Below are 25,658 nucleotides of genomic sequence, written 5' to 3'. Positions count from 1 at the left end.
TGCAAGCTCTAACCCCAACAATGCAGTAATCAATAACAATGTAATACAAAAAATAACAAGGTAGAACAAAAACACACAATATATAAAAATAAGAAATAATAAGAACACAATAAAGTAAGTAAGCATACTATATACAGGGATAGTTCCAGTACCATATTTACAATGTGCAGGGATACTGGATCGATAGAGGTAGATATGTATAGGGGTAAGGTGACTAGGTATCAAGATATATGATCAACAGAGTAGCAGTAGCATATATGATGATTGTATGTGAGTGGGTGTGTGTAGAGTAAGTATAAATGTATGTGCATTTTATGTGTGTGTGAGCAAATGATGGAGTGAGTGTTAGTATGTGTGTTGGAGTATCAGTGTGCATAGTGTGTAGGCCCCTTTGAGTGTGCATAGATGTAATCAGTGTGAAATGGCTAGCCAGTTAGTGGTGTGCGCTAGTAGCGTTTCAATTGGTGACGTCACTCGCTCTGAGACCTTGAAGTAGTTGTTTCCCTTGCTCTGCAAGGACCGTGGCTTTTGTGGGGCGACTGTTGTCACTGGGGCGATGAGAGGGACGGAAGCAACACTGTTACATAGAGACAGTGCAAAAATAAGAATAACTCAGATAGTCCGTGTAGCTATTTAGCAGTCTTATGGCATGGGGATAGAAGCTGTTCAGGAGCCTGTTGGTGTCAGACTTGATACACCGGTACCGCTTGCCGTCCGGTAGCAGAGAGAACAGTCTATGGCTTGGGTGGTTGGAGTCTTTGATAATTTTTAGGGCCTTCCTCTGACACCGCCTAGTATAGAGGTCCTGGATGGCAGGAAGCTTGGCCCCAGTGATGTACTGGGCAGCTAGCTAGCACTGCAGTGTATAACATGTGGTGAGTAGTTGACTCAAAGAGAGAGAAAGACAATAGTTGAACAATTTTGAACAAATGAATTTCTTCCAAAATGAAGGAGAAGCAAGAGATAAATAGAGAGAGAGAGAGATTTGTTAGAAATTGCGTAATTCAAATCTGGTATTGGAGTAAGAGAAAACATAATCAAGAGATATTCAATCCAAGCTAAATGTATTATATGCAAAATGTATGTATGATAAGTATGTTGGTTCGTATACGGGCTCACTGAAATACCACGCAGGGCAGACAGAGAACTGATCCATTGTTACAGGTTCTTCTTCAAATACTCTGACAGAGATAGTTCCCACTCCCTGCTGGCCAATCAGAGTAGAGACTGAGCGTGGTTTAGACTTACTCAGCCAATCCGTTGGCGCACCGGCTGGTCCCAGACCCTTGGCGCTCCACTGTTGCACACTGTTGCCAGGCATAAGTTGTTATCATAACAACCTGTAGAGTCATCACCCATAGACACCGTTCCACTCTACCTTAAGTTCAAGGACGGTTCACAGACAACGGTTCACAGACAACAAAGAGGCAGTGTTTGTATCTGTAAGAAATACAAGTCTTATCTGTAAGAAATACAAGTCTTATCTCATCCTAGCCCCTAACGTTCCTCACATGAATCATCAATAAATGTCACTAGAAAACAGCTAAAACAAATGCAAATGCAGCTACTGTTGTTATTCTGTCTGCACTGTTTGATGTGACTGTAAGTTAGCCGTAGTTGGCTAGCTAGCAAGCAAGGGATAAGAACGTTGCCTGCCAGTATGGCAATGGAACATTTAGAACGCACATCAAATTTGTCTCTCAACCTGTGTGCACCTACGTTGTAAACTTTCATTCATAGGCTAGGTTGTAGCAACCTAATGATGAGTATAGGGAAAATTCGAGTATCAGGTAGTAGCCTAAACCTATCGCTGTTACATTGAACTGGGTGAATGGAATATGAATGAGAGTCATCCAATATGCTGTAATAGAAATAAGGCCATGCTAAAAAAAAAGGTCCTCCCTCATCTTAAACGGCACTGACCGCCACTGCCAGTGATGTACTGGGCTGTCTGCACCACCCTCTGTAGCGCCATGCGATCGAGGGCGGTGCTATTGCCATACCAAGCGGTGATGCAGCCAGTCAAGATGCTCTCAATGGTACAGCTGTAGAACTTCACGACTCTGCGCATGTGTGTGGACCATTTTAAGTTATTAGTGATTTGGACCCAGATGAACTTGAAGCTCTCAACCAGCTCCACTGCAGCCCCTTCGATGTGGATGATGGTGTTGTAGTCGTGGGTGAACAGGGAGTACAGGAGGGGACTAAACACACACCACTGTGGGGCCCCCCTGTTGAGGGTCAGTGTGCCGGAGGTGATGTTGCCTACCCTCACCACCTGGGGTCGGCCCGTCAGAAAGTCCAGGATCCAGTTGCAGAGGGAAGTGTTCAGTCCCAGGGTCCTAAGCTTGGTGACGAACTTGGAGGGGACAATGGTGTTGAACGCTGAGCTGTAGCCAATGAACAGCATTCTCATATAGGTATTCCTCTTATCTAGGTGTGTGAGGGCAGTGTGGAGTGCAATTGAGATTGCGTTGTCTATGGATCTGTTTGGGCGGTATGCAAATTGGAGTGGGTTTAGGGTGTCTGGGATGATATAGTTGGTGTGTGCCATAACCAGCCTCTCAAAGCACTTATGGATGTGAGTGCTACAGTCATTGTGACATGAAGCCTTAGAGTTCTTGGGAACTGGAATGATGGTGGTTATTTTAAAACGTGGGGATTACAGACTGGGACAAGGAGAGGCAAAACAATTATGTGAATATACCTGCCAGACGTTCTGCGCATGCTCTGAGAACGCACCCTGGAATACCATTGGGGCCTGCGGCATTGGCGGTCGGTGACGTTTAAAGATGAGGGAGGATTTATTCTTTATTTTTTATGAGCACAGCCTTATTTCTATTATAGCATATTGGATGACTGTCATTCATATTCCATTCACCCAACTCAATGTAACATCGATAGGTTTAGGCTACTACATGATTCTAAAATGTTCCACATCTAGGGTGTAATCTTTGGTCCAACAGTTGCAAATGAGAGTTTCAATTGGAGAAATTCAGGTATGTTTATCCCCGTTTCGTTTGCTTCCGTTTAATGATAATTTTTTTACAGAATCGGCGGAGTGAATACACCGCTGATCACACGCAAACACAGTTCACTTACAAACAGCATGATCACTTTGCTCGTTAAATATAGAATTCGCAACTATCTGTGCGCTCTCCTCTCACCCTTTCCCTTCGATTGTGGACTTCAGTGCACAACACATCAGCTGTCTGTGACCAAGTGAAAAAACCTTTCCAAACCTTAATATCATGACAGTCAAACACAGCCTACATTGTTGTCACGTCAGTCAACATACTAGAACTAACGCGTTAGTAAACCCGCTACAATCATGCAGTACAGTATACGATCAGAAAGCAGTTTAGCAGTTACACCGGCCGGCCCCGGTGAATTAGTAAAACCAAAAGCTTACCTTGACTTGGAAGAGTTCCAGCGCTGGATAGCCATAGCCAGCTAGCTAACACAGCATCCCTCTATGTTTGAGCAGGGTGTTTGAGTAGGCTAAACTAGATAGCTGCATTCACTAGCTAAATGAAAGTTACAACAACAACAAAATACAACCAAACTCTCTCTCGCTTCTCTTTAATTTTGGAATAAATTAATTTCTTCAGAACTGTTCAACTACTGCCTTTCTCTTTGAGTCAACTACTCACATTTTATGCACTGCAGTGCTAGCTAATTTATGCTTTCAGTACTAGATTAATTCTCTGATCCTTTGATTAGGTGGACAACAATTCAGTTCATGCTGCAAGAGCTCTGATAGGTTGGAGGACGTCCTCCTGAAGTTGTCATAATTACTGTCTAAGTCTATGGAAGGGGGTGAGAACCATGAACCTACTAGGTTTTGTATTGAAGTCAATGCACTCGGAGGACAGAAGCTTGCTGTCCTCTGGCTAGACCACCTTTATTGCAAAACAGTGTGTTTTAATCAATTATTTGGTGACTTTAATATATTTAGTATAGTATTATCTAAAAAGGGTAACTTTTTATGTAATTCACTGAGGATGGTCCTCCCCTTCCTCCGAGGAGCCGCCACTGGCCCGCGGCCTTGCGGGTATTGACCTGTAAAAGACTTTACTCCCGTCAGCCTCGGACAGCAAGACCACCCAATCTTCTGGGTAGGTGGCGGCCCTCACACCCGGCACAATGTTATTGTCATGTGACAGAGTTGCTAAAAAAGGAACCCACACGATCCAGTGTTTAATATTGTCAAATCTGTCACGAGACCTTTTACAGATTTGCATAACTCATTACATTCTGTGTATAATGAAAGTCACACGTTCAACACCTTACTGAGAAGGAAAAACAAGTTTGATAATTACTTGTAGAGCTGTTCTCACCATATACTAGCCTCTCAGGTGAGAAACAGTTCTGATGAGCAACACATGCACAGGTGTCAAATGCATGTTTGTGCACTTGATTTGTCAAGTACACACGTTGGCCATAATACATGGGGGTTCATCAAAAGTATGTTATTGTAAATAATCCTATTGCCTTGCTGCCTTTCAAGCAAAGAGCCACCTTTCTAGGCAAAGTGATGTATGGTACTTCCTGATTGACTATTAATAGTTAGAAATTCAGTAAGTCACCATGCAGGGTGACAGAGGCTCAAGAAGCACAGGTGAGTTCCACAATAAAGAGCTTTATTTCATCTTCAAACTTAGCATCTCTGCAAATTAACAAATTCAACATTTACCTAACAAATGGGCACGGTTCTATTTACATCCTTGGTGTTCTGACATTACCTGCAATTCAGGCAACTCGTGATGAAGACTTGTGCCAATTAAGACACGAGGCAGTCAGCTTCTGCCTGGTACCGAGCCAATATAATCAGACAATGCAACCGTTTAGCAAAAGATCCAGACAGTAAATTGATAATCTAATGGAGAGTACCATTAAAAACGAAATCCTTTGATCTCATTAAGTCCTTTTATTTTTAAAGGACTACAAATTTGATCAGAGCTTAGCTGAATGTTAAGAGGCATTGGCTGATGCACATATTCAGTGCTCGTGAAATTTACATGTCACTTGAGTAAATGCTAAACATCTTTCATGTCAATTTCTATGCAAAAATAGCATTTTTGTATTATATCAAAACAAGCATCTTTCCTTGATACAAAAAGTTTACTATTACAAACGCCACAATCCATTACGGCTGAGAAAAGACCATTTTAAAACCTGGGTAAATTGTAAATTTTATTGGAAAACAAAAATATACAACTTGGAATGGATTATTTGAAGCATGGCCAAAGGCCATAAAAAAGGAGTAAAACATTAAAAAGCATAGTAAGATTAAAACAAAGTTGTTTTCTGGTAAAGAACAGCAGATACAAAAAGAGTTTACGTGTACCTAGAAGATACAATAGTTTTGAAAACATTTTCTTTGCAGTAGTGCAATGCTGAGAGACTTCCATATATACTTTGTCCGTAGTCCATGCAGAGTTACTCCTCTACACCATTTCCATGCCAACATAGTTGCCAAGTGACAACCAGCTGACAGGTCGCCAACGTCGTCACTTGTCCGGGACGGCGCCGACATGACGTGAAGATTCTAAGCGCTCTCCAACCCCTGGGGCTGCGACGGGCACCCGTTAGTACAACTCCAAAACATGATGGTAGCAAAAAAAAGGGACATGGGGACTCAGCCTATGCAGTTTACATGCAGTTCCTTTGGACAGCAGGGAGGGGGATATTAAGATTTTACAGATTAATTCCACAGAAAAAAAAGGCAAGTTATTTATATAAGAAACATCTGTACAAGGCCTTCACTTCGCCGTCATCATTTGTACGAACTCTGCAAGGGAGAGAAAAATAAATACAGCAATGTTACTCTCCCAATGTCCTAAAGTTGTAGGTTCTTGGATCTGTTTAATTAATATTTTGTACCAACCTTCATAGTTGACCTGGCCATCTCCATCAATGTCTGCTTCTCTGATCATCTCATCAACTTCCTCATCAGTCAGCTTCTCCCCAAGGTTTGTCATCACATGGCGCAGCTCAGCAGCACTGATGTAACCGTTCCCATCCTAGAGCAGCGCACACGTCAGTTAAAGAGCACTACCCTGCACCCAAACTTTGTCAGGATGAATCTAGATGGGAGTGTTACCTTGTCAAAGACACGGAATGCTTCTCTGATCTCCTCCTCGCTGTCTGTGTCCTTCATCTTCCTCGCCATCATTGTCAGGAACTCCGGGAAGTCTATCGTTCCATTACCTGGAAAGAGAAACATGTTTAAGGCATATCTTCAGTGTGTGTAGTGTCATAAGAGGAAGTGTTGTGTCAGAGCTGGCTCCTCACCATCAGCGTCCACCTCGTTGATCATGTCCTGCAGCTCAGCCTCTGTGGGGTTCTGGCCCAGAGAGCGCATCACAGTGCCCAGCTCTTTGGTGGTGATGGTGCCGTCACCATCCTTGTCAAAGAGCGAGAAAGCCTCTTTGAACTCTGCAGAGAGATAGAAACAAACAGTGAGGGCTTCCTCTTGAACTGCCAATGGGGGAAGTGACACCTCCGATACAGGAACCACACAATGGACAGTCCCAAAAAGGTGTTACACAATTACCTGGACATTACCAGAAAAAAAGTTCTAAATAAATCCTTACAAAACGTAAATATCAAATCACTGACAATGCTCTGCATCAATACACCCCACCCTAAACCCTAGCCTGCCATTCACATTCCTTGTGCTCAGATGCCAGCAACACCCAAAACGTACTACATCACTCAAGTTCCAAATGACAAACCAGCTAGCTGCATTACCATAAGCGTTTGGGTGTTCCAACACCAACTGCCCCGTTTGTTTATACACAAATAAAAAGGACAAACAGCATGAACAGCAGGGCAAAGTCAGGGCAGGAAGTAGAATGAATGACAAGCTGTTTGCCAGGAGCCTGGTTGAGCAGTCGTGGCATGCAGCAGCTTGTCAGCATCGTGAATACCAAGACATGGCCTGCGGTTGAAGGTCCTTTGATAGGGGAAAATCCTTTGTTGCAGGGGTACTGTGTAATAAATATACCTTCTGCCAGTGTTAAGAAACCCTTACAGGTCTACAAACAAAAACACAGTAATTGCCTCCACTATACCCGACAAAAAAAACGCAGTTAACCTTCGAAATACTCTGTACAAGACAGTATCTCAGGGGACACTTGCCTACAAATGACACATTTTCAAACCATCTAGATAAGCAGCATGTCATCAGCAAACACCATCAACCAGGATTTAGACGTTGAAAGCTTACACCAATAGGGATGTTAACGGTTAAATCGATTAGCCGCAGAAAATACATTTGACTGGGCATGCTTATCAGTCTATAGGTTAATTCGCATAATTTTGTGGAATTAAATTGGCACCTGTGTATTTGTTATGCGTCATGCATTTTATTTACCACACGCGAACAGCATACAGAGCGGAATAGCCTACCACCTGGCAGACAGCGCAAGAGTAGCTCCTCAAAACGCCTGTAGGCTACTGGACTGAAACCTGCCTTTGCAAGGCCAGTCATTGCGCAACAAATAACAATACTAAACGCTATCACGTGGTAAAAAGTTGTTGGCACTATCAAATTATTATTTTTACTTCTCAATTCATTAAGCGCACCTCCCATTCAAATGAATAGGCTAAAGCCTGCCTACCATTGACTATCAGCATGTTACCCACCATTTTGCAACGTCAGCTTGCGGCAGTATAACAGCTTGAAACCTGAACATTTTACTTCAAATAATTAGGCATGTCTTACCTTGCGAAAATCCATCCATAGAAACAGAGGCAATTTTATAAAGACTTCCTCATGCCATTAACCAGCATTTCTATCCTGTTCTATTGGTTTTCATATCAACTTACCTAGTCATCTTAGTAACCCATCATAGTAGTTGTTTTTAGAGTACCCCTCTAAGTCAGTAACAGAGATTTTCATTTGTCATATTTACATTTTAGTCATTTAGCAGACGCTCTTATCCAGAGCGACTTACAGTTAGAGTGCATACATTATTTTTATACTGGCCCCCGTGGGAATCGAACCCACAACCCTGGCGTTGCAAACGCCATGCTCTACCAACTGAGCTACATCCCTGCCGGCCATTCCCTCCCCTACTCTGGACGACGCTCTGCCAATTGTGCGCCGGCCCATGTGTCTCCCGGTCGCGGCCGGCTACGACAGAGCCTGGATTCGAACCAGGATCTCTAATGGCACAGCTAGCACTGCAAAGCAGTGCCTTAGACCACTGTGCCACTCGGGAGACTATATATAGGGAACTGCTGGCATTAGGGGCACTGTTTAGAACAGTTTTCCACAAATAGCATTTTGGCAAATGTTTGAAAATGACGTTTTATTAGGCTACTGCCTTTTGACTGCAATTAAGCGCTTAATTAAAAATGTCCGGTCCTTGTATGCATGCACAGTATCAGAGAAGGAGAGGCGAAGCGATAGGTTTCACTCCACAAAATAAGTCCAATAACTTTCTATGAGCTTATTTTGGGCCTAAGCTTGTCGCCTGCCTTCCCGCTTTGGGACGACTCCCATTGTTAAGGCAAAAATATAAGCATCTTGACATTATATACAGATCTGATAGTATTTTCTGTTGATCAAGTAATTTAACCGTTAGGGGAAAATGTAGCTGTTTGTTGACCAGTTAATGAGGGTCAGTTAATCAGCAGAAATTGACCGAAATGTGCATCCCTATACGCTATAAAATAAACCTCAACAGTCAGCATTTTCTGAAAGCTGAAGTCCAAATCAACAGGTGTCATGTCAACTTAAGCAGCTACATGGACTTCAACACCACTCAACAGAGTCATGACATCCCCATGATTTAAGCTGTCCTGTAGGGGAGCCACGACAGGGAAATCCCTCAGAAGACCACTTATGAGCTTTCAAGTTTCTCCATACCAGCATTGGTAACAATTATTTTTTTTCTGGAGAAAAGGACATCAATTCCTTTGCATACACTGGTTCGTGTTCAGACTCAAGATTCTGAATGAACATAGCCCCACTTTGATTGTTAGCATTCCTGCCGTGAACTAGCTAGCTGCATTCCATCCAACAGTGAGAGGACACACCCAGGTCAAAGGCTGCCGCCAGCAGTCTGGCAGTTGATCAAGGCATGGGACCTTATGATCACTTTCTGATTAGATAATTTATGAGGTGAAAACATAAAAATGCAAAGTGTGTTGCTTTCCATGAGTGAGTGCTGTAGACTAGGGTTTAAAGCCTGCCCATTCATTCTTGTGTTTTATGACCAGCTTGTCCAACGAAAGCCTTAAAAGGCAAAAATATAAATCCAATGCAGGGTAGGTGGGGGGAGCTACAGTGGGCCACGTGTCAGGGCAGGGGCCAGAAGAGTACAATGCTGTCTTACCGGCAATCTGCTCTTCTGTTAGCTGATCAGCCTGGGGGGGGAAAAGGAGAGGGAATTTAAAACTGGGCCACATGTGAAGTAGCTAACCGACCACTTGACTACTGAGGTCAACCTTCACGTTAGCTCTCTGGGAATCCATTATCAACTGGCCATCTACGAAGTACAGTTAACTAGCTTGGGAACTTATCCTGCAGTTCTATGTATAGTCACATTAGCCAACAGTCAGAAAAGCATATAGCTACTGCTAGCTATGAAGCTAGCGTTAGTTAGCTCGTAGCTAACTAATTTACCCATCCAGCGTACTACTAGATGCCAGAAGCAACCTTCAACCATAGATAAACGTTAGCATAATCTATACTTCAACCCTTGAGTGGCTAGGTTAGTAGTTGTTAGCCGACACGCTATGAACAATTCTGGAAACAGGGTAAAATCCTCTAGTTTCTTTGCTAAGACTAACGTTAACAGTAACGTCATTATCTAGCTACAGTAATTTGCCAAGCCAACCGCAAATTGGCGGTAATCTTTGCTAAATTAGCTAACGTTACGTATTGCCAGTAAACTGGTTTCTAATCAGTTAGCTAACTGATCTAACAAGCTACCAACATTGTACAGTCACTACCACAGTTTGTATAATACTGCAAGAGATTAGACATTTTAAGTAACCGACTCTACGACGCGGGTAGAAAACAAGGTTCGCCTACTCAAACACAGCATGCCTGTCAAGACATAGTAGAAATGTCAAGCAACCACTCATTTGTCGAGAAAAAGACGGAAGGATAAATGCTGAAACATAAAGGAGAAAAACCTGAATTTGCTTGACTTACCATTGCGATATACCTTGTAGCAGCAGGATGTAACTAAACTTTCAACCTCACGGAACGCACTGTCTAGCAGACAGTTTGACGTGCATTTAACGGTTGTTATTTAACTCCTCCCCCATTTGCTATCCCTCCGCCAAATTCCTTTCTCGTCATTTACTTAATTAGTACAGTCACGCATTTATTAACATTCAAAAATCGTATGAAATGTAAAATTACCTCAACTCTGTAAATATTTCCCCGACATTAATTTATATCCCATATTTAAACAAAAAAGTGCCTGTAGCAGATTGGACTAGCTAACTGCGCATGTATACTTTCTGCTAGTCAGTGAAAAAGTACAAGGCGTAGTTGGATGAAATAGCTATCTCTGATTGGTGTGTTTGTACCTGCAATGCGTCACTCGTTGGACTTGGGCTGCGGCTGCATTGTAGTCCACACAGACATGGAATTGCCACAGGCACGGCATAGAAGACGTAGCTAGCAGTCTGTAGTGTAGGAATGATCTCCTAGATACGTAAGGCTGTAGATGGAAGTGACATGCATTCCGTTTTAGAGAGCTGCTCATTATAGTATACATTACACAAACTCCATGATCCACATTTTGTGGTGGGGACCGTTTTCAAAAAAGGTAATGCCACAGCTTTCAGAATCAACACATTTTATTATATTTTATTACATCTCCAATTCAATGAAACATGTTGGGAAAGAGATTCTAGACCAGGGGTGTCAAACTCTTTTTGCCCCAGGAGGCCGCATTAGGTCTTCAACGAGGTCTAGAGGGTCGCACTGAAAATTGGTTATATTTCCTCGCTGTCAAAATCCCTAACATAACCCCACCAAGCCAAACATAACTGACTCCAACCACACATGACCATCTTTTCCTCTTTTTATATTTTATTTAGTTTTCACTATTTATCCAACATCACTTCTATTTTAGATAGGCTACTACCTATCTTTAATTTACATACTTTACATTTATTTAGGGCCTACGACTTACTATAAATATCTTAAACATGCTTTTTATCCCTTTAGCACTAAACTGTATGATAATTAATATAACTAACCCTGCTCCCTATTTACCACCCTTACCCTAATACGGGTTGTTATCCTCTAAACCTACCCCCGCCCGTTACCCTAATACGGGTTGTTATCCTCTAAACCTACCCCCGCTCGTTACCCTAATACGGGTTGTTATCCTCTAAACCTACCCCCGCCCGTTACCCTAATATGGGTTGTTATCCTCTAAACCTACCCCCGCCCGTTACCCTAATACGGGTTGTTATCCTCTAAACCTACCCCCGCTCGTTACCCTAATACGGGTTGTTATCCTCTAAACCTACCCCCGCCCGTTACCCTAATACGGGTTGTTATCCTCTAAACCTACCCCTGCTCGTTACCCTAATACGGGTTGTTATCCTCTAAACCTATCCCCGCCCGTTACCCTAATCTGGTCCTTATCGTCTCCCCCACCCCTCCCTATTCATCAAAAATTATTTACTTTATTATCATCTATTATCTTATCTAATTTCTTAGTTATCTCTTTTATCTTTTAACCTAATAAAGTTTGTTAAAAATACAATCCTATCGGGAAATCACATTAGTTGAACACATACAGGGAAACTACTTGACTCTAGAGCAGTGGTTCCCAACCAGGGGTACTAGGAGGACCCCTAGGGGTACTATCCACAGGGGGTACTTGAGAAGACTCACGAGACCACAGGCCTACTGGCATAATGCACATGAGTGGGTACTTCAGGGGTACTCCGGGCAGAGCAAAATTCAGTTGGTGGTACAGTAACCGAAAAAGGTTGGGAACCAATGCCCTAGAGCACCTTTAAAATCACATTTTAAACCACATTTAAGCAGAGACATGCCTTGATCTAACCATGCCCTCCCTCCTTGTTCCTTGCATCTTCCTCCCACCCAAGAGAACTACATATATATGGACAGAAAAGAGCAGCTCTGCTGTCCCATCAGGCCAAGTTAGTCTTAGTCTTAGCTGTAACAATGTGCAAAAAATAGTCCTCTATCCATCGTTTTTAGAATTTTCGATGCTCCCTGACTGTCTAGCTTACATTTAGGTGATTAATAGCAAGCTGGAAACTGTATGAATGTAGGTCCATTATCATTTCTACACAGTTTCGATTTGGTTTGAGTCATTTTCAAGTATATTGAGTTTGTCCCCCCCCCCCCCCCAAATAAAATAAAATAAAATACATTTAATTATATATACAGTGCCTTCGGAAAGTATTCAGACCCCTTGACTTTTTCCACATTTTGTTAACTTACAGCCTTATTCTAAAATTGATTTTTAAAAAAAATCCCCTCATCAATCTACACACAATATCCCATAATGACAAAGCTTTTTAGAAATGTTTCCTAATTTATTACAAGTAAAAAATTGAAATATCACTCAGTACTTTGTTGAAGCACCTTTGGCAGCGATTATAGCCTTGAGTCTTCTTGGGTATGACGCTACAAGCTGGGCCACTCAAGGAAATTCAGAGACTTGTCCCGAATCCACTCCTGCGTTGTCTAGGCTGTGTTCTTAGGGTCGTTGTCCTGTTGGAAGGTGAACCTTCGCCCCAGTCTGAGGTCCTGAGCGCTCTGGAGCAGGTTTTCATCAAGGATCTCTCTGTACTTTGCTCCGTTCATCTTTCCCTCGATCCTGACTAGTCTTCCCTGCCGCTGAAAAACATCCCCACAGCAAGATGCTGCCACCACCATGCTTCACCGTAGGGATGTTGCCAGGTTTCCACCAGACGTGACGCTTGGCATTCAGGCCAAAGAGTTCAATCTTGGTTTCATCAGACCAGATAATCTTGTTTCTCATGGTCTGAGAGTCCTTTAGGTGCCTTTTGGCAAACTCCAAGCGGGCTGTCATGTGCCTACTACTGAGAAGTGGCTTCCATCTGGCCACTCTACCATAAAGGCCTGATTGATGGAGTGCTGCAGAGATGGTTGTCCTTCTTGAAGGTTCTCCCATTTCCACAGAGGAACTCTGGAGCTCTGTCAGAGTGACCATCAGGTTCTTGGTTACCTCCCTGCCAAGGCCCTTCTCCCCCGATTGCTCAGTTTGGCCGGGTGGCCAGCTCAAGGAAGAGTCTTGGTGGTTCCAAACTTCTTCAATTTAAGAATGATGGAGGCCATTGTGTTCTTGAGGACCTTCAATGCTGCAGACATTTTTTGGTACCCTTCCCCAGATCTGTGCCTCGACACAATCTTGTCTCGGAGCTCTACGGACAATTCCTTCGACCTCATGGCTTGGTTTTTGCTCTTTTTTTTTTTTTTTTTGTGTACTGAGTGATATTTCAATTTTTGCTCTGACATGCACTGTCAACTGTGGGACCTTATATAGAGACGTGTGTGTCCAATCAATTGAATTGACCACAGGTGGACTCAAATCAAGTTGTAGAAACATCTCAAGGATGATCAATGGAAACAGGATGCACATGAGCTCAATTTCGAGTCTCATAGCAAAGGGTAAGGTATTTTATTTTTAATAGATTTACTAACATTTCTAAAAACCAGTTTTCGCTTCGTCATTATGGAGTATTGTGTGTAGATTGATGAGGAAATGTTTTTATTTAATTAATTTTAGAATCAGGCTGTAACGTAACAAAATGTGGAAAAAGTCAAGGGGTCTGAATACTTTCCGAATGCATTGTATAGAGTTATAATTCTTTTTTTACTCAAACCACCCGCGGATCCGGCCCGCAGGCCATATAGTTGACACCCCTGTTCTAGACACTAGATGAGATAATAGGTCAGACATTTACATTTTAGTCATTTTAGCAGACGCTCTTATCCAGAGCGACTTACAGTTAGTGAGTGCATACATTTTTTTCATACTGGCCCCTCGTGGGAAACGAACCCACAACCCTGGCGTTGCAAGCGCCATGCTCTACCAACTGAGCTACACGGGCCACAGACATGAGTGCAGAGGATCAACAGCCCTGTTTGAGTTAGCTGACTATACTCGACTCAACTAGTGTGGGCGGACTGGAGCTTCGACATCACATGAAATGAAGTTTTTATCAACAGAAATTCATAGTTTTTTATAAAATCGTCATTTTACGCTCATACGTGTGTTTGTCCGTGTGTGGGGGGGGGGTTCTGATGTGTGATAACAGACGTGACCGGGTGTGCAGCAGTCAGTGGCTGTCAGTTTACTGTGGATTCTCAGGCCTAATTGCATTGGTAGTGTGGATGGGAGTATCTGATAGCCTGATTTGTTATGCTTGGCTGCTCTCCCACTGGCCACCTTTCTCTGTCTCTGTCCCTGTCCCACAGGATCCACAAGGCAGAGGGAAGATGGAAACTCTTAGGCTGAGGACTATTTGAAGAACCACTGAGAATGTAACAGCATCTCTATCTCTCTACCTCAAGTCACCTCTCTCAGTCTCTTTCACTGACGGTCAAACGTCTATTGAAGTTTCCTCTTCCTAGCAGTGGTGTAAAGTACTTAAGTAAAAATACTTGAAAGTACTACCTAAGTATTTCTTTTATGGTATCTGTACTTCACTTTAACATTCAAAAGTGAAAAAAGCTGGAAAATGTCTAAAAATGCTTTTTTGTAAAGGGGTAATGATTGTTATAGTATCCTCAGTTTGACAAAATTAAATTATGTAATATGACGTGAAAAACCTTCGTTACTCCATCTGACTGTGGCATCATTATACTGAATGACATACTGTGAGATTCCACATTGGATGATCCTAAAAGACTGTCTCAGCAACAAAGCAAATAGTCCGGGTAGTCATTTGATTAGCTGTTCATGAGTCTTATGGACCTAGACTTGGCGCTCCGGTACTGCTTGCCGTGCGGTAGCAGAGAGAACAGTCTATGACTAGGGTGGCTGGAGTCTTTGACAATTTTTAGGGCCTTCCTCTGACACCGCCTGGTATAGAGGTCCTGGATGGCAGGAAGCTTGGCCCCAGTGATGTACTGGGCCGTACGCACCACCCTCTGTAGTGCCTTGTGGTCGGAGGCTGAGCAGTTGCCATACCAGGCGGTGATGAAACCAGTCAGGATGCTCTCGATGGTGCAGCTGTTGAACTTCTTGAGGATCTGAGGACCCATGCCAAATCTTTTCAGTCTCCTGAGGGGGAATAGGCTTTGTCATGCCCTCTTCACGACTGTCTTGGTGTGTTTGGACCATGATAGTTTGTTGGTGATGTGGACACCAAGGAACTTGAAGCTCTCAACCTGCTCCACTACAGCCCCGTCGATGAGAATGGGGGCGTACTCGGTCCTTCTTTTCCTGTAGTTCACAATCATCTCCTTTGTCTTGATCATGTTGAGGGAGAGGTTGTTGTCCTTGCACCACACGGCCAGGTCTCTGACATCCTCCCTATAGGCTGTTTCATTGTTGTCGGTGATCAGGCCTACCACTGTTGTGTCGTCGGCAAACTTAATGATGGTGTTGGATCATGCCTGGCCATGCAGTCATGGGTGAACAGGGAGTACAGGAGGGGACTGAGCACGCACCCCTGAGGGGCCCCCGTGTTGAGGATCAGCGTGGCAGATGTGTTGTTACCTACCCTTACCACCTGGGGGCGGCCCGTCAGGAAGTCCAGGATCCAGTTGCAGAGGGAGGTGTTTAGTCCCAGGGTCCTTAGCTTAGTGATGAGCTTTGAGGGCACTATGGTGTTGAACACTGAGCTGTAGTCAATGAATTGCATTCTCACGTAGGTGTTCCTTTTGTCCAGGTGAAAAAGAGCAGGGTGGAGTGCAATAGAGATTGCATAATCTGTGGATCTGTTGGGGCAGTATGCAAATTGGAGTGGGTCTAGGGTTTCTGGGATGATGGTGTTGATGTGAGCCATGACCAGCCTTTCAAAGCACTTCATGGCTACAGACGTGAGTGCTACGGGTCTGTAGTCATTAGGCAGGGACTATGGTGGTCTGCTTGAAACATGTTGGTATTACAGACTCAGTCAGGGACATGTTGAAAATGTCAGTGAAGACACTTGCCAGTTGGTCAGCGCATGCTCGGAGTACACGTCCTGGTAATGCGCCTTGTGAATGTTGACCTGTTTAAATGTCTTACTCACATCGGATACGGAGAGCGTGATCACACAGTCGTCCGGAACAGCTGATGCTCTCATGCATGCTTCAGTGTTGCTTGCCTCGAAGCGAGCATAGAACCAATTTGAATGCTTAGCAGGACAAGAAAATTGTCAAATTCACGCCCTTATCAAGAGAACATCCCTGGTCATCCCTACTGCCTCTGATCTGGTGGACTCACTAAACATGCATGCTTCATTTGTAAATTATGTTGGAGTGAGCCACTGGCTATCCGTAAAATAAAAAAACTAGAAAATGGTCCTGTCTGGCTTGCTTAATATGAGGAATTTTAAATGATTTATACTTTTACTTTTACTTTTGATACTTAAGTATATTTTAGCAATTACATTTACTTTTTATACTTAAGCATATTTAAAACCAAATACTTTTAGACTTTTACTCAAGTAGTATTTTACTGGGTGACTTTCACTTTTACTTGAGTCATTTTCTATTAAGGTATCTTTACTTTTACTCAAGTATGACAATTGGGTACTTTTTCGACCACTGCTTCCTAGAGAAAACATTGAGATAATTTCCTTATGTACATAAATGTTGTTTCTAATAGTCTTCTGTTAGACACTTTGGGTTGGTAAATGAAAGCAGAAAGAGCATCAAACATCTCTATTCTCTTTCATTCCATTCTGTTCACAGAGCTTTAGTTGTAGGTGTGATGATGTGTGATCTTGTGAGTAGATTCAATGTCACCTCCCAGGCTTTTCTCTACCTAATCTGGAACATGCTGGAGTGTATTCAGTGAAATCTGTTTTCCTGCAACAGGATTTTACTCCCAGTGCAGATTATGTAAATCTGAAGGAGACGGCACAAAGGCTTAAATATGTCACAAGAACCAGATAAGTTGGGATCTGTGTGTGAGTGTGTTTCAGTGTGAAAATGCACCATATATGAGGCGTTAATTATCATGAACTTCATGATGTAAATGTTTGTGTGTCTCTGTATTTAAAGGCACTCGGTGTGACTGAAATGATGTTCTGATTCTGATTATGTATTGTTTCATTTATAATGCTGCAATTATGTTATTGTTAACCAAAGATATAAACGGCCACAATATGGGCACAGTCACACCATTATGTTTTTCCATCTCTATCCCATCTATTATGGTGGTTTCCATACATTTGTGGAATCAGCTGGGTGGTGGTTGATGACATGCCCTCTCATTCCCCCTGGGTCCCTGGGGACTTGTTCCAGGTCAAAGGTGATGGTAGGTTAGATGTTAATATGGATGGGCCTGATTGGAACCCTGGAGAAATGAGTTCATAGTCTATAAAACGTTAAACCAACTCTGTGATGTAACTTGTGAGGGGTTCGTGGGGGGATGTGTGTGTATACAGAATATATATACAGAATATGTATGGGTTTTATTGTTTGGTTTCAATAGGTTTACATGCAATAGTTAACTCATTGTGTGTGTGTATGCACATATACGCCTATGCGCTAGCCCAGTAACCTCCCCTTTCCTGTCATGCCACCTCTCCTCTGCATGGTATGCATGTGCAGTGCTTGACTTGGGCAGGAGCTCACCCGAGATGAGTATCGCCACCTCAAATTCTCTAATGCTTGAGCTCCTGTTCCTCTTATAGAATATTACCTCAAAAGTATTGTGGAGCTCCTGCACCTAAATGTAAACCGTACTGGCACCTATTTCAGTCCAAGTCAAGCACTGTCAGCATGTGTGAATATATAACTGCTCCAGAGAGTGAGACCTTATCTGCAACAGGTAACCCATCCCCGAACACACTCCTCTAGATAGCTGCCCTTGGTCTCAAACCACAAGGTCAAGGGTCCTGTGTAGGGGAGGCGGGCCGTAGTCAGGGACTCTGGCACTGTGTCCACCACTTCATTTTAATTAGTGTCACTGCTCTATGGACTGTGACATCATGCCTGGATAAGAGTTGTTATTGTCCTTCTATACAAGCTATACAGAAAGCAGATCCATCTGTTTACAAGGGGTTCATAGAGTTGTGGGTGATAGTGGCCAATCATATTCTAAAGGAACATTTAAGTCAAGCATATACTGTGAAATAGGGTCATTTCACTGGCATAAGTGGCATGTGAGGAGTTCCAGAGGTAAAATGCAGGTGATGTTTACCTGTGTAACTAGAAGACGTGGTCATCATAAATGTATGAGGGCTTTGTAATGCACCTGTTGGCTCCATGCCAGGAAGGAGTGTCACCTTTCATGATGGGGAACAGTTGTAGTGTGTTCGTAGTATGGATGTGAATAGGTATTATAATTTGTGTGTGTGGGGGGGGGTCAGTGTGTGTGTGTATGTATGAGCATGCATGTGTTTGTGTGTTGTAAGAATGTAAAAGCTTTATGAGCATGGGTAAGAGAGTGAGGGAGTTTCTTTGGGCAAGGGTGTGTTCATATGTATGCATGTCTTTTTTATGACGGAATGCAAATTTAGCTGCTTCTAAGAGATACTTTTTCTTGGAGAGTTCTTTATTGTCATTAGTGATTCTGCTAAAAGCTGACCAATGGTCTCCACTGGTCAAAGGTGACGTGGAGAAGTACACTCCCACCGAGTATGAATTGGTACTTCAGAGTTGTGGCTTTTTATAGTTTTATGGATGTTTAATAACTGCATTAACCATGTAACTAAGGTTCAACACAACAGGCATTTGTGGCAGAAACCAACCAACACAGGCCTCTATAGCTACCTGTTACAGAGCAATGACTTGTTGTTTTCACAATTACATTATCATGAGCCAAATATGATGCTCTCAAATCTGATAAGAGGATTTAACATTGCTGGTATTCCCAAGCTATTTCAATCATGTTCTGATGAAATGGATATGAACATACATGCTCAGTGTTGAATCCAAATGAATCCTTCTAATTCTGTCTACTCTGGACCTTTCTGTCTATATGTGAGTGTCTTTGTAGCTCAAGTCATCAGCTGGCCTTTTTATCTGAGGTGCTCAGAAGAACACCACCACTTAGAAACTGTCAAACTGAATCCCTGCTGTTGATCTTAGCGCTCAGCTCTCTCTCTCCTCTTTCTGGCGTGCCTCCAGGTGTCTGCTGCAGTCAGAGTAGGATTCCTGTTCGAACACTGCAGCCTTCAGTTTAGCTCCAAATTAAACTATGCAGGGTAGAAGTAGGGTATCAAAGTGCTTGTCATATTTTTATCTTCAATGCTTAGTTCCTTTATTACAAAGGTGAGTCTTTCTGGTATTTCTTCATTAGACCTGATGTTGTTTCTTCATGCACAGGTGTCAGCCGTGTTGCTTGCCATGTATTCTCTCAATTACTCTTTATAGCACTTTCCTATAAATATTCTGAAGAGGACTTTGACCTTATCTGTGCTTGCTTCCTCCAAAGGATGAAAACAAGAGGAAATGTGGCACTGCAGAGGTTATGCAGGGATGGTGTGGGGGTTGGTGTGGTAAGTGGGGTGGAGGGGGGATCCACATTCAGGAAGTGGGTTGGGTAGTGCGGTGGCAGTGCCCTGCCCTTGACCCTAGTGTTGCTGCCTCTCTGCGGTGCTGGGAACTGCAAAGCTGTGCTGTGCACTTCACTCAGATGATCTCATCTTGCAGGGGGCACCGCACGGCACGCTGCAGCCACATTCTAAGGAGCCAGGGCTGCAGTCTGAGCAGGTGACTACTCAGCTCAACTCAACCACCCACAAACAAATGTGATTGATCAGCCTCTCTGCTGCCCGTCTGGGTGACTCGCTGCTGACACCTAATGATTGAAAATGGTATAACAGCTCTCTCTACATGATGGGAATGGTCAAAGTATGGTGGTACTGTAAAGTATGTGGACACCCAGTCAAATTAGTGGAATCGGCTATTTCAGCCACATGGACAAAATCGAGCACACAGCCATGCAATCTCCATAGACAAACATTGGCAGTAGAATGGCCTTACTGAAGAGCTCATTGACTTTCAACGTGGCACCGTCATAGGACGTCACCTTTCCAACAAGTCAGTTCGTCAAATTTGGGGAAGGCCCTTTCCTGTTTCAGCATGACAATGCCCCCGTGCACAAAGCGAGGTCCATACAGAAATGGTTTGTCGAGATCGGTGTGGAAGAACTTGACTGGCCTGCACAGAGCCCTAACCTCAACTCCATCGAACACCTTTGGAATGAATTGGAACACCGACTGCGAGCCAGGCCTAATCGCCCAACATCAGTGCTCGACCTCACTAATGCTCGTGGCTGAATGGAAGTAAGTCCCCGCAGCAATGTTCCAACATCTAGTGGAAAGCCTTCCCAGAAGAGAGGAGGCTGTTATAGCAGCAAAGGGGGGACCAACTCCATATTAATGGCCATGATTTTGGAATGAGATGTTGGACAAGCAGGTGTCCACATACTTTTGGTCATGTAGTGTATGTTTCACCATCTGTGCCTCTCTGTAACATTGGTGCCAATCATGAAACATGCTACCCCCTTTGTTTTCTAATTGAATCGAGGGCAGGCCATTGTCTGGTTCATGACTTCAGTGATTAAAACGTCTCGACCAAGGGACATCTGGTTTACATCATGCATTTAGTTTATTTTAGAACATTGATATGTATTATGATTAATATTGCATGTATTCCATAGGTTTAAGGTAAAGGAGACGCCTCTCTCTTCAATGTATATAACAATAATTATTATTTAACTTCTATAGCGCTTTTCATTACAGAAATACTCTCAAAGCGCTTGAAAAAGCGAAACAAACAAGAATCAAATAAACTAGCTATATAGATAAGGTCTGGACTACAATTTTCAGTCAGAGTTTGACGTTTTGAAGGTTTCAAGCCTCCAAAAGATGGAGCGACAGTCAAGACGGAACCACATGGCTTGAGCAGATGGAGGATGTGGTCAATGGGGAGATGAGACAGCACAGTTCACTCTCCATTCAAGGCGTCTCACCGGTGCCTCGCCGTCCCAGCCATCGACTGCGACTTCTCTGTAGCCGTTGACTCTCTATGGTCTTGTAGATCGAGATGTTTGTTTTCAGGATAATGATGACAGTCCGTTCATAACTTATATAAGGGTGTTTGAGACCCATGTATGACAAAGTTTGTATGCTACTCTTACAGACCGGTCATTAATAAAACCTTGACTTGGATTCAAGTGCTTCTCGTTTGTTCTCTGTATCTAACCGTCAAGACTCAGAACCCTACAGTACCCTCCAACACAGTGCGAAGTCCAACACAAAGCTGTAGACATTATGCTCTAAAGTACAACAGAAGATAGACTGAAGGTTAAGTAGAGTACCCCATAACATGTTGTCTGATAAATCTAATTATTACAATCTTCTCTGTGTTAATCCATTACATGTACAAATATGTGGCATTGCTCACTCTGTAATATTAATACAAATGTGCTTTACAGATGAATATAATAACTACGATAAAAATGATGAACAGAAAGCATTAGGTTTCACATGGGAAAGAGTTAGAGCCATTCATGTGCCTTATGTTTGTTTGTTCACTGGTTTATTAAGTGCCCTCGCCCAGAGCCATCTAGCCATTAATTCAATGTACTTGCTAGGAGTGCTCGTCAGTCACAGCACGCAGCTTTGCTTCTCTCTGTATCCATTTCTGTGTCCAGTTCTTCTTTTATGAAATACATTGGACTTTGAAAGTCCCTCAGCTTTAAGCAATTGGTTATTACAGTATAAATAATATAATATATTCACTTGTATTTATTTTTACATGTACATTCATAATAGCTATGTTAAGCGTGTGTGAAGTTTGTACTGCGATGCTTCCTGGGTGTAAGGTTGTCTATGACGCGCGGGCTGACGTGGCCGTTGTAGTGTAGAGCCGGGTCCGAGTAGTTGTAGGGCGGAGGGTTGTACTGCTCCTGAACATATTCTGGTAAAAATTGAGGAATTCTGCACAGAAACAACACAAAGGAATGAGAGTTGTCCAACAGTAACACTTACATTTGGCACACTCAGTACAGACTTAAAAATGCCATTAGACATGGATACAGAGTAACAGACATAATCCAAATAGGTTGCATAATCTCTATCAGATGAATAGCCCTATGTGTGTCCATGCGACAATGGCCTATTTCCTATCATTATAATAACCCAATCCTACAATATCCCCAATGACCTCCCCAAGCATTAAGTCCATAGGGTATACGGGTCGTTCCATTTGAATTCTATACATATATATTTGCCCATGGTAGAAGTGGTGGCAAAACATTCAGGAGATAGAGGTTCATTATTTTTGTTGTTGTTGTTGATAAAATGTATAAACTCAGATCAGTTGTTTTAAATTATACAGTCAATCTTCCATCATAGAACTATAGATAATAGAATAGACATTCCCATTTAATTTGACATTCGACAGTGGGTGGACCGGCAGTCATCTATGTGGTAGTAATCGGAAGTTAACATTTCAGTAACACTTTACTTGACACCCAGTGTCATAACAGTTTATAACAGCTGACATAACCTGTCATAATATCATCATAACACTTTCATGACCCATATATTTACACCTGTTGTGACATATATTGCGTTATTTTATGGCTGGTTATGACACCTACTTAAGAGTGTCAAAACCCACATTTATTCAAATTAGTTTTATCCCTGCCAAGAAGTTTCTGTTCGTTTGAAAGTTTGTTTCTTAAATCTTTTGTTGTTGTTGTAATGAATTCTTTACGGTCATGTTTTTTTCATCATATTTTAAATAACTTGTAGAAAATACACTTTATGACACTGTCAAGAAGTATTATGACCATCATAATCATATATCACGTACATGCCCTTATGTCAGTCATCAGTCAAAAATAGGGTGTCTTGTCCTGTTCCTGAAATCTGCTCCTGCATTCATCCCAGGCATTAACAACAGAGCATTGGGGTAGGTGCATGTCTGAGATCAATGTATGTGCAATTACAATGCTAATTTAATATGGTCAATTAAAAAAAAGGTGTATATAACATAAACATACTGTTGACACATAGGTTATGGTGTAATGGAATGTTTTGCCTTGTGTGGTAGGTTTTGTGGGTTTTGACACCCTTATGTAGGTTCCATAACCATCCATATTATAACAGGTTATGACAAGTTATGTCAACTGTTATGACATACACCACATGACCAAAAGTATGTGGACACCTGGTCGTCGAACATCTCACTCTTCTGGGAAGGCTTTCCATTAGATTAGGCCTGGCTCGCAGTTGGCGTTCCAATTCATCCCAAAGGTGTTAGATAGGGTTGAGGTCAGTGCTCTGTGCAGGCCAGTCAAGTTTTTCCACACCAATCTCGACAAACAATTTCTGTATGGACCTCGCTTTGTGCACGGGTGCATTGTCATGCTGAAACAGGAAAGGGCCTTCCCCAAACTGTTGCCACAAAGTTGGAAGTACAGAATCGTCTAGAATGTCATTGTATGCTGTAGCATTAAGATTTCCCTTCACTGGAACTAAGGGGCCTAGCCCGAACCATGAAAAACAGCCCCAGACCATTATTCCTCCTCCACCAAACTTTACAGTTGGCACAATGCATTGGGGCAGGTAGCGTTCTCCTGGCATCCGCCAAACTCAGATTTGTCCGTTGGACTGCCAGATGGTGAAGCGTGATTCATCACTCCAGAGAACACGTTTCCACTGCTCCAGAGTCCAATGGCGGCGAGCTTTACACCACTCGAGCCGACACTTGGCATTGGGCATGGTGATCTTAGGCTTGTGTGCGGCTGCTCGGCCATGGAAAACCATTTTATGAAGCACCCGACGAACAGTTCTTGTGCTGACGTTACTTCCAGAGGCAGTTTGGAAATCGGTAGTGTGTTGCAACTGAGGACAGACGATTTTTACGCGCTACGCGCTTCAGCACTTGGTGGTCCCATTCTGTGAGCTTGTGTGGCCTACCACTTCACGGCTGAGCCGCTGTTGCTCTTTGATGTTTCTACTTTACAATAACAGCACTTACAGTTGACCGGGGAAGCTCTATCAGGGCAGAAATTTGAAGAACTGACTTGTTGGAAAGGTGGCATCCTATGACGGTGCTGCGTTGAAAGTCACTGAGCTCTTCAGTAAGGCCATTCTACTGCCAATGTTTGTCTATGGAGATTGCATGGCTGTATGGTCGATTTCATACACCTGTCAGCAACGGGTGTGGCTGAAATAGCCGAATCCACTAATTTGAAGGGGTGTCCACATACTCTTGTATATATAGTTTATTATGACATGGTTATGACCGTGTAAAGTAAAAGTAAAGTGTTACCAACATTTCAATAGTGTATCAGCTAAATTGCAGTGGTCTGAAGGGACAGGTCCATTCTATTTCTATGATTGAAATGACACCCACCCTGTATTCAAGAGCTGTCTCAACCGATGGTGGGCACAACCCAAACGTCTCAGATTATGCACATTAGGGTCTAAGCTACAACATATGCGGAAAAAAACAGAGTTTACACATTTCACGCTGTTTGTACGCGTTTAAGTTATATCAAGCTCAACCGTACATTTTTTCCAGTGATGAAGACTTGTCTCGTGGTATAGAGGGATATGCAAAATGTGTCAACTTTGAGCACCTCTATCTCTGGAATGTTTTGGCATTTAGGTACAAAAAGTCACTTTCTGACCTCTTCTACCATGGGAAAATATGTATGGCAAGTTTCAAACGGGGTGCGGTCAAAAAGTGAAATAAAATAGAATGACCCTTAAGTTATACTGTAAACCACAGTGTAAAGCAGGTCCAGGACTCTGCAGGATTACGTGTCTCTAGTCCACAGCCACCTGCTCCAGATGCTGTACATCTGCAGACTATAGCAGTGCAGTCTGCAGACATGGAGATAATACACCAACAGGGCTGATGGACACACGGACACCAGATGTGCCTCGATTGTCCTGCAGAGGTCAGGTAGACCAACACAGTATTAAGGTTTTGTCCTGCTTCTGAGAACTACCGTGGATTTCATTTGATGTGATTACCAATGCAGTTAATCTAGCTAGTATATTGAGGTTGTGGGTTCATGAACTTCGTGTTGTGTTTCTACCCAAACTTGTATTTTTGTGACTATGTACTGCCTTGTAGTTCTGTTGCAATAATGGTAAACATTGTATCTTAACTGAGGGTAAACTATGCATCTGTTACTGTAAAAAAGACACTCCCTTGGTTATATTGTGGTTACAGTATCTACAGTATCTTTCTGAAGGTACTATATACCATTAGGTCTGTGTGAATGTTGCATACACCATGTTACTGTCTGTGAGGGTATTCATGGTACTCACTCTCCTGTGATGGTCTTCTTGCGGGAGCGGCAGAAGCAGGCGAGGGCAGACAGTAGGAGGAGGAGAGGGATCCCGATGCCCAAAACCAGGCCCAGGATCAGGGGCTTCTTATCCTCCGCCATCTTGGCCACGGCTATCCCCGTCCTGTTCAAACCACCCATGCCTAAATAGAGGGCCAACAGTGGAATGTTAGGTTTAATAGGCCATTA

At 42.9% G+C, this 25,658-nt stretch overlaps 1 protein-coding gene across 1 annotated transcript; it reads right to left on the bottom strand.

Moving 5' to 3' along the window:
* Window positions 1-4,622: 4,622 nt before the first annotated feature.
* On the bottom strand, window positions 4,623-10,297 carry LOC311110976 (calmodulin-1). Its single transcript, XM_084153634.1, has 6 exons — window positions 10,175-10,297; window positions 9,351-9,381; window positions 6,298-6,441; window positions 6,107-6,213; window positions 5,891-6,026; window positions 4,623-5,794 (listed from the first exon to the last, which is right to left on the bottom strand). Exons 1-6 carry the CDS (start codon window positions 10,175-10,177, stop codon window positions 5,766-5,768), a joined length of 450 nt encoding a protein of 149 aa, XP_084009760.1. The 5' UTR covers window positions 10,178-10,297; the 3' UTR covers window positions 4,623-5,765.
* Window positions 10,298-25,658: the final 15,361 nt, after the last annotated feature.

The sequence above is a fragment of the Coregonus lavaretus genome (genome assembly GCF_964263955.1).
Source record: "Coregonus lavaretus genome assembly, chromosome: 36".
Classification (NCBI taxonomy): domain Eukaryota; kingdom Metazoa; phylum Chordata; class Actinopteri; order Salmoniformes; family Salmonidae; genus Coregonus; species Coregonus lavaretus.
This window is presented reverse-complemented; position numbering and strand designations above follow the sequence as displayed.

Bases quoted from the DNA above. Each gene is read 5' to 3' on its own strand.
- LOC311110976 (XM_084153634.1), bottom strand. The intron at 6,027-6,106 runs GTAACACTCCCA...GCGCTGCTCTAG, and splicing joins CATTCCGTGTCTTTGACAAG to GATGGGAACGGTTACATCAG. The intron at 5,795-5,890 runs GTTGGTACAAAA...TCTCCCTTGCAG, and splicing joins TGGCCAGGTCAACTATGAAG to AGTTCGTACAAATGATGACG.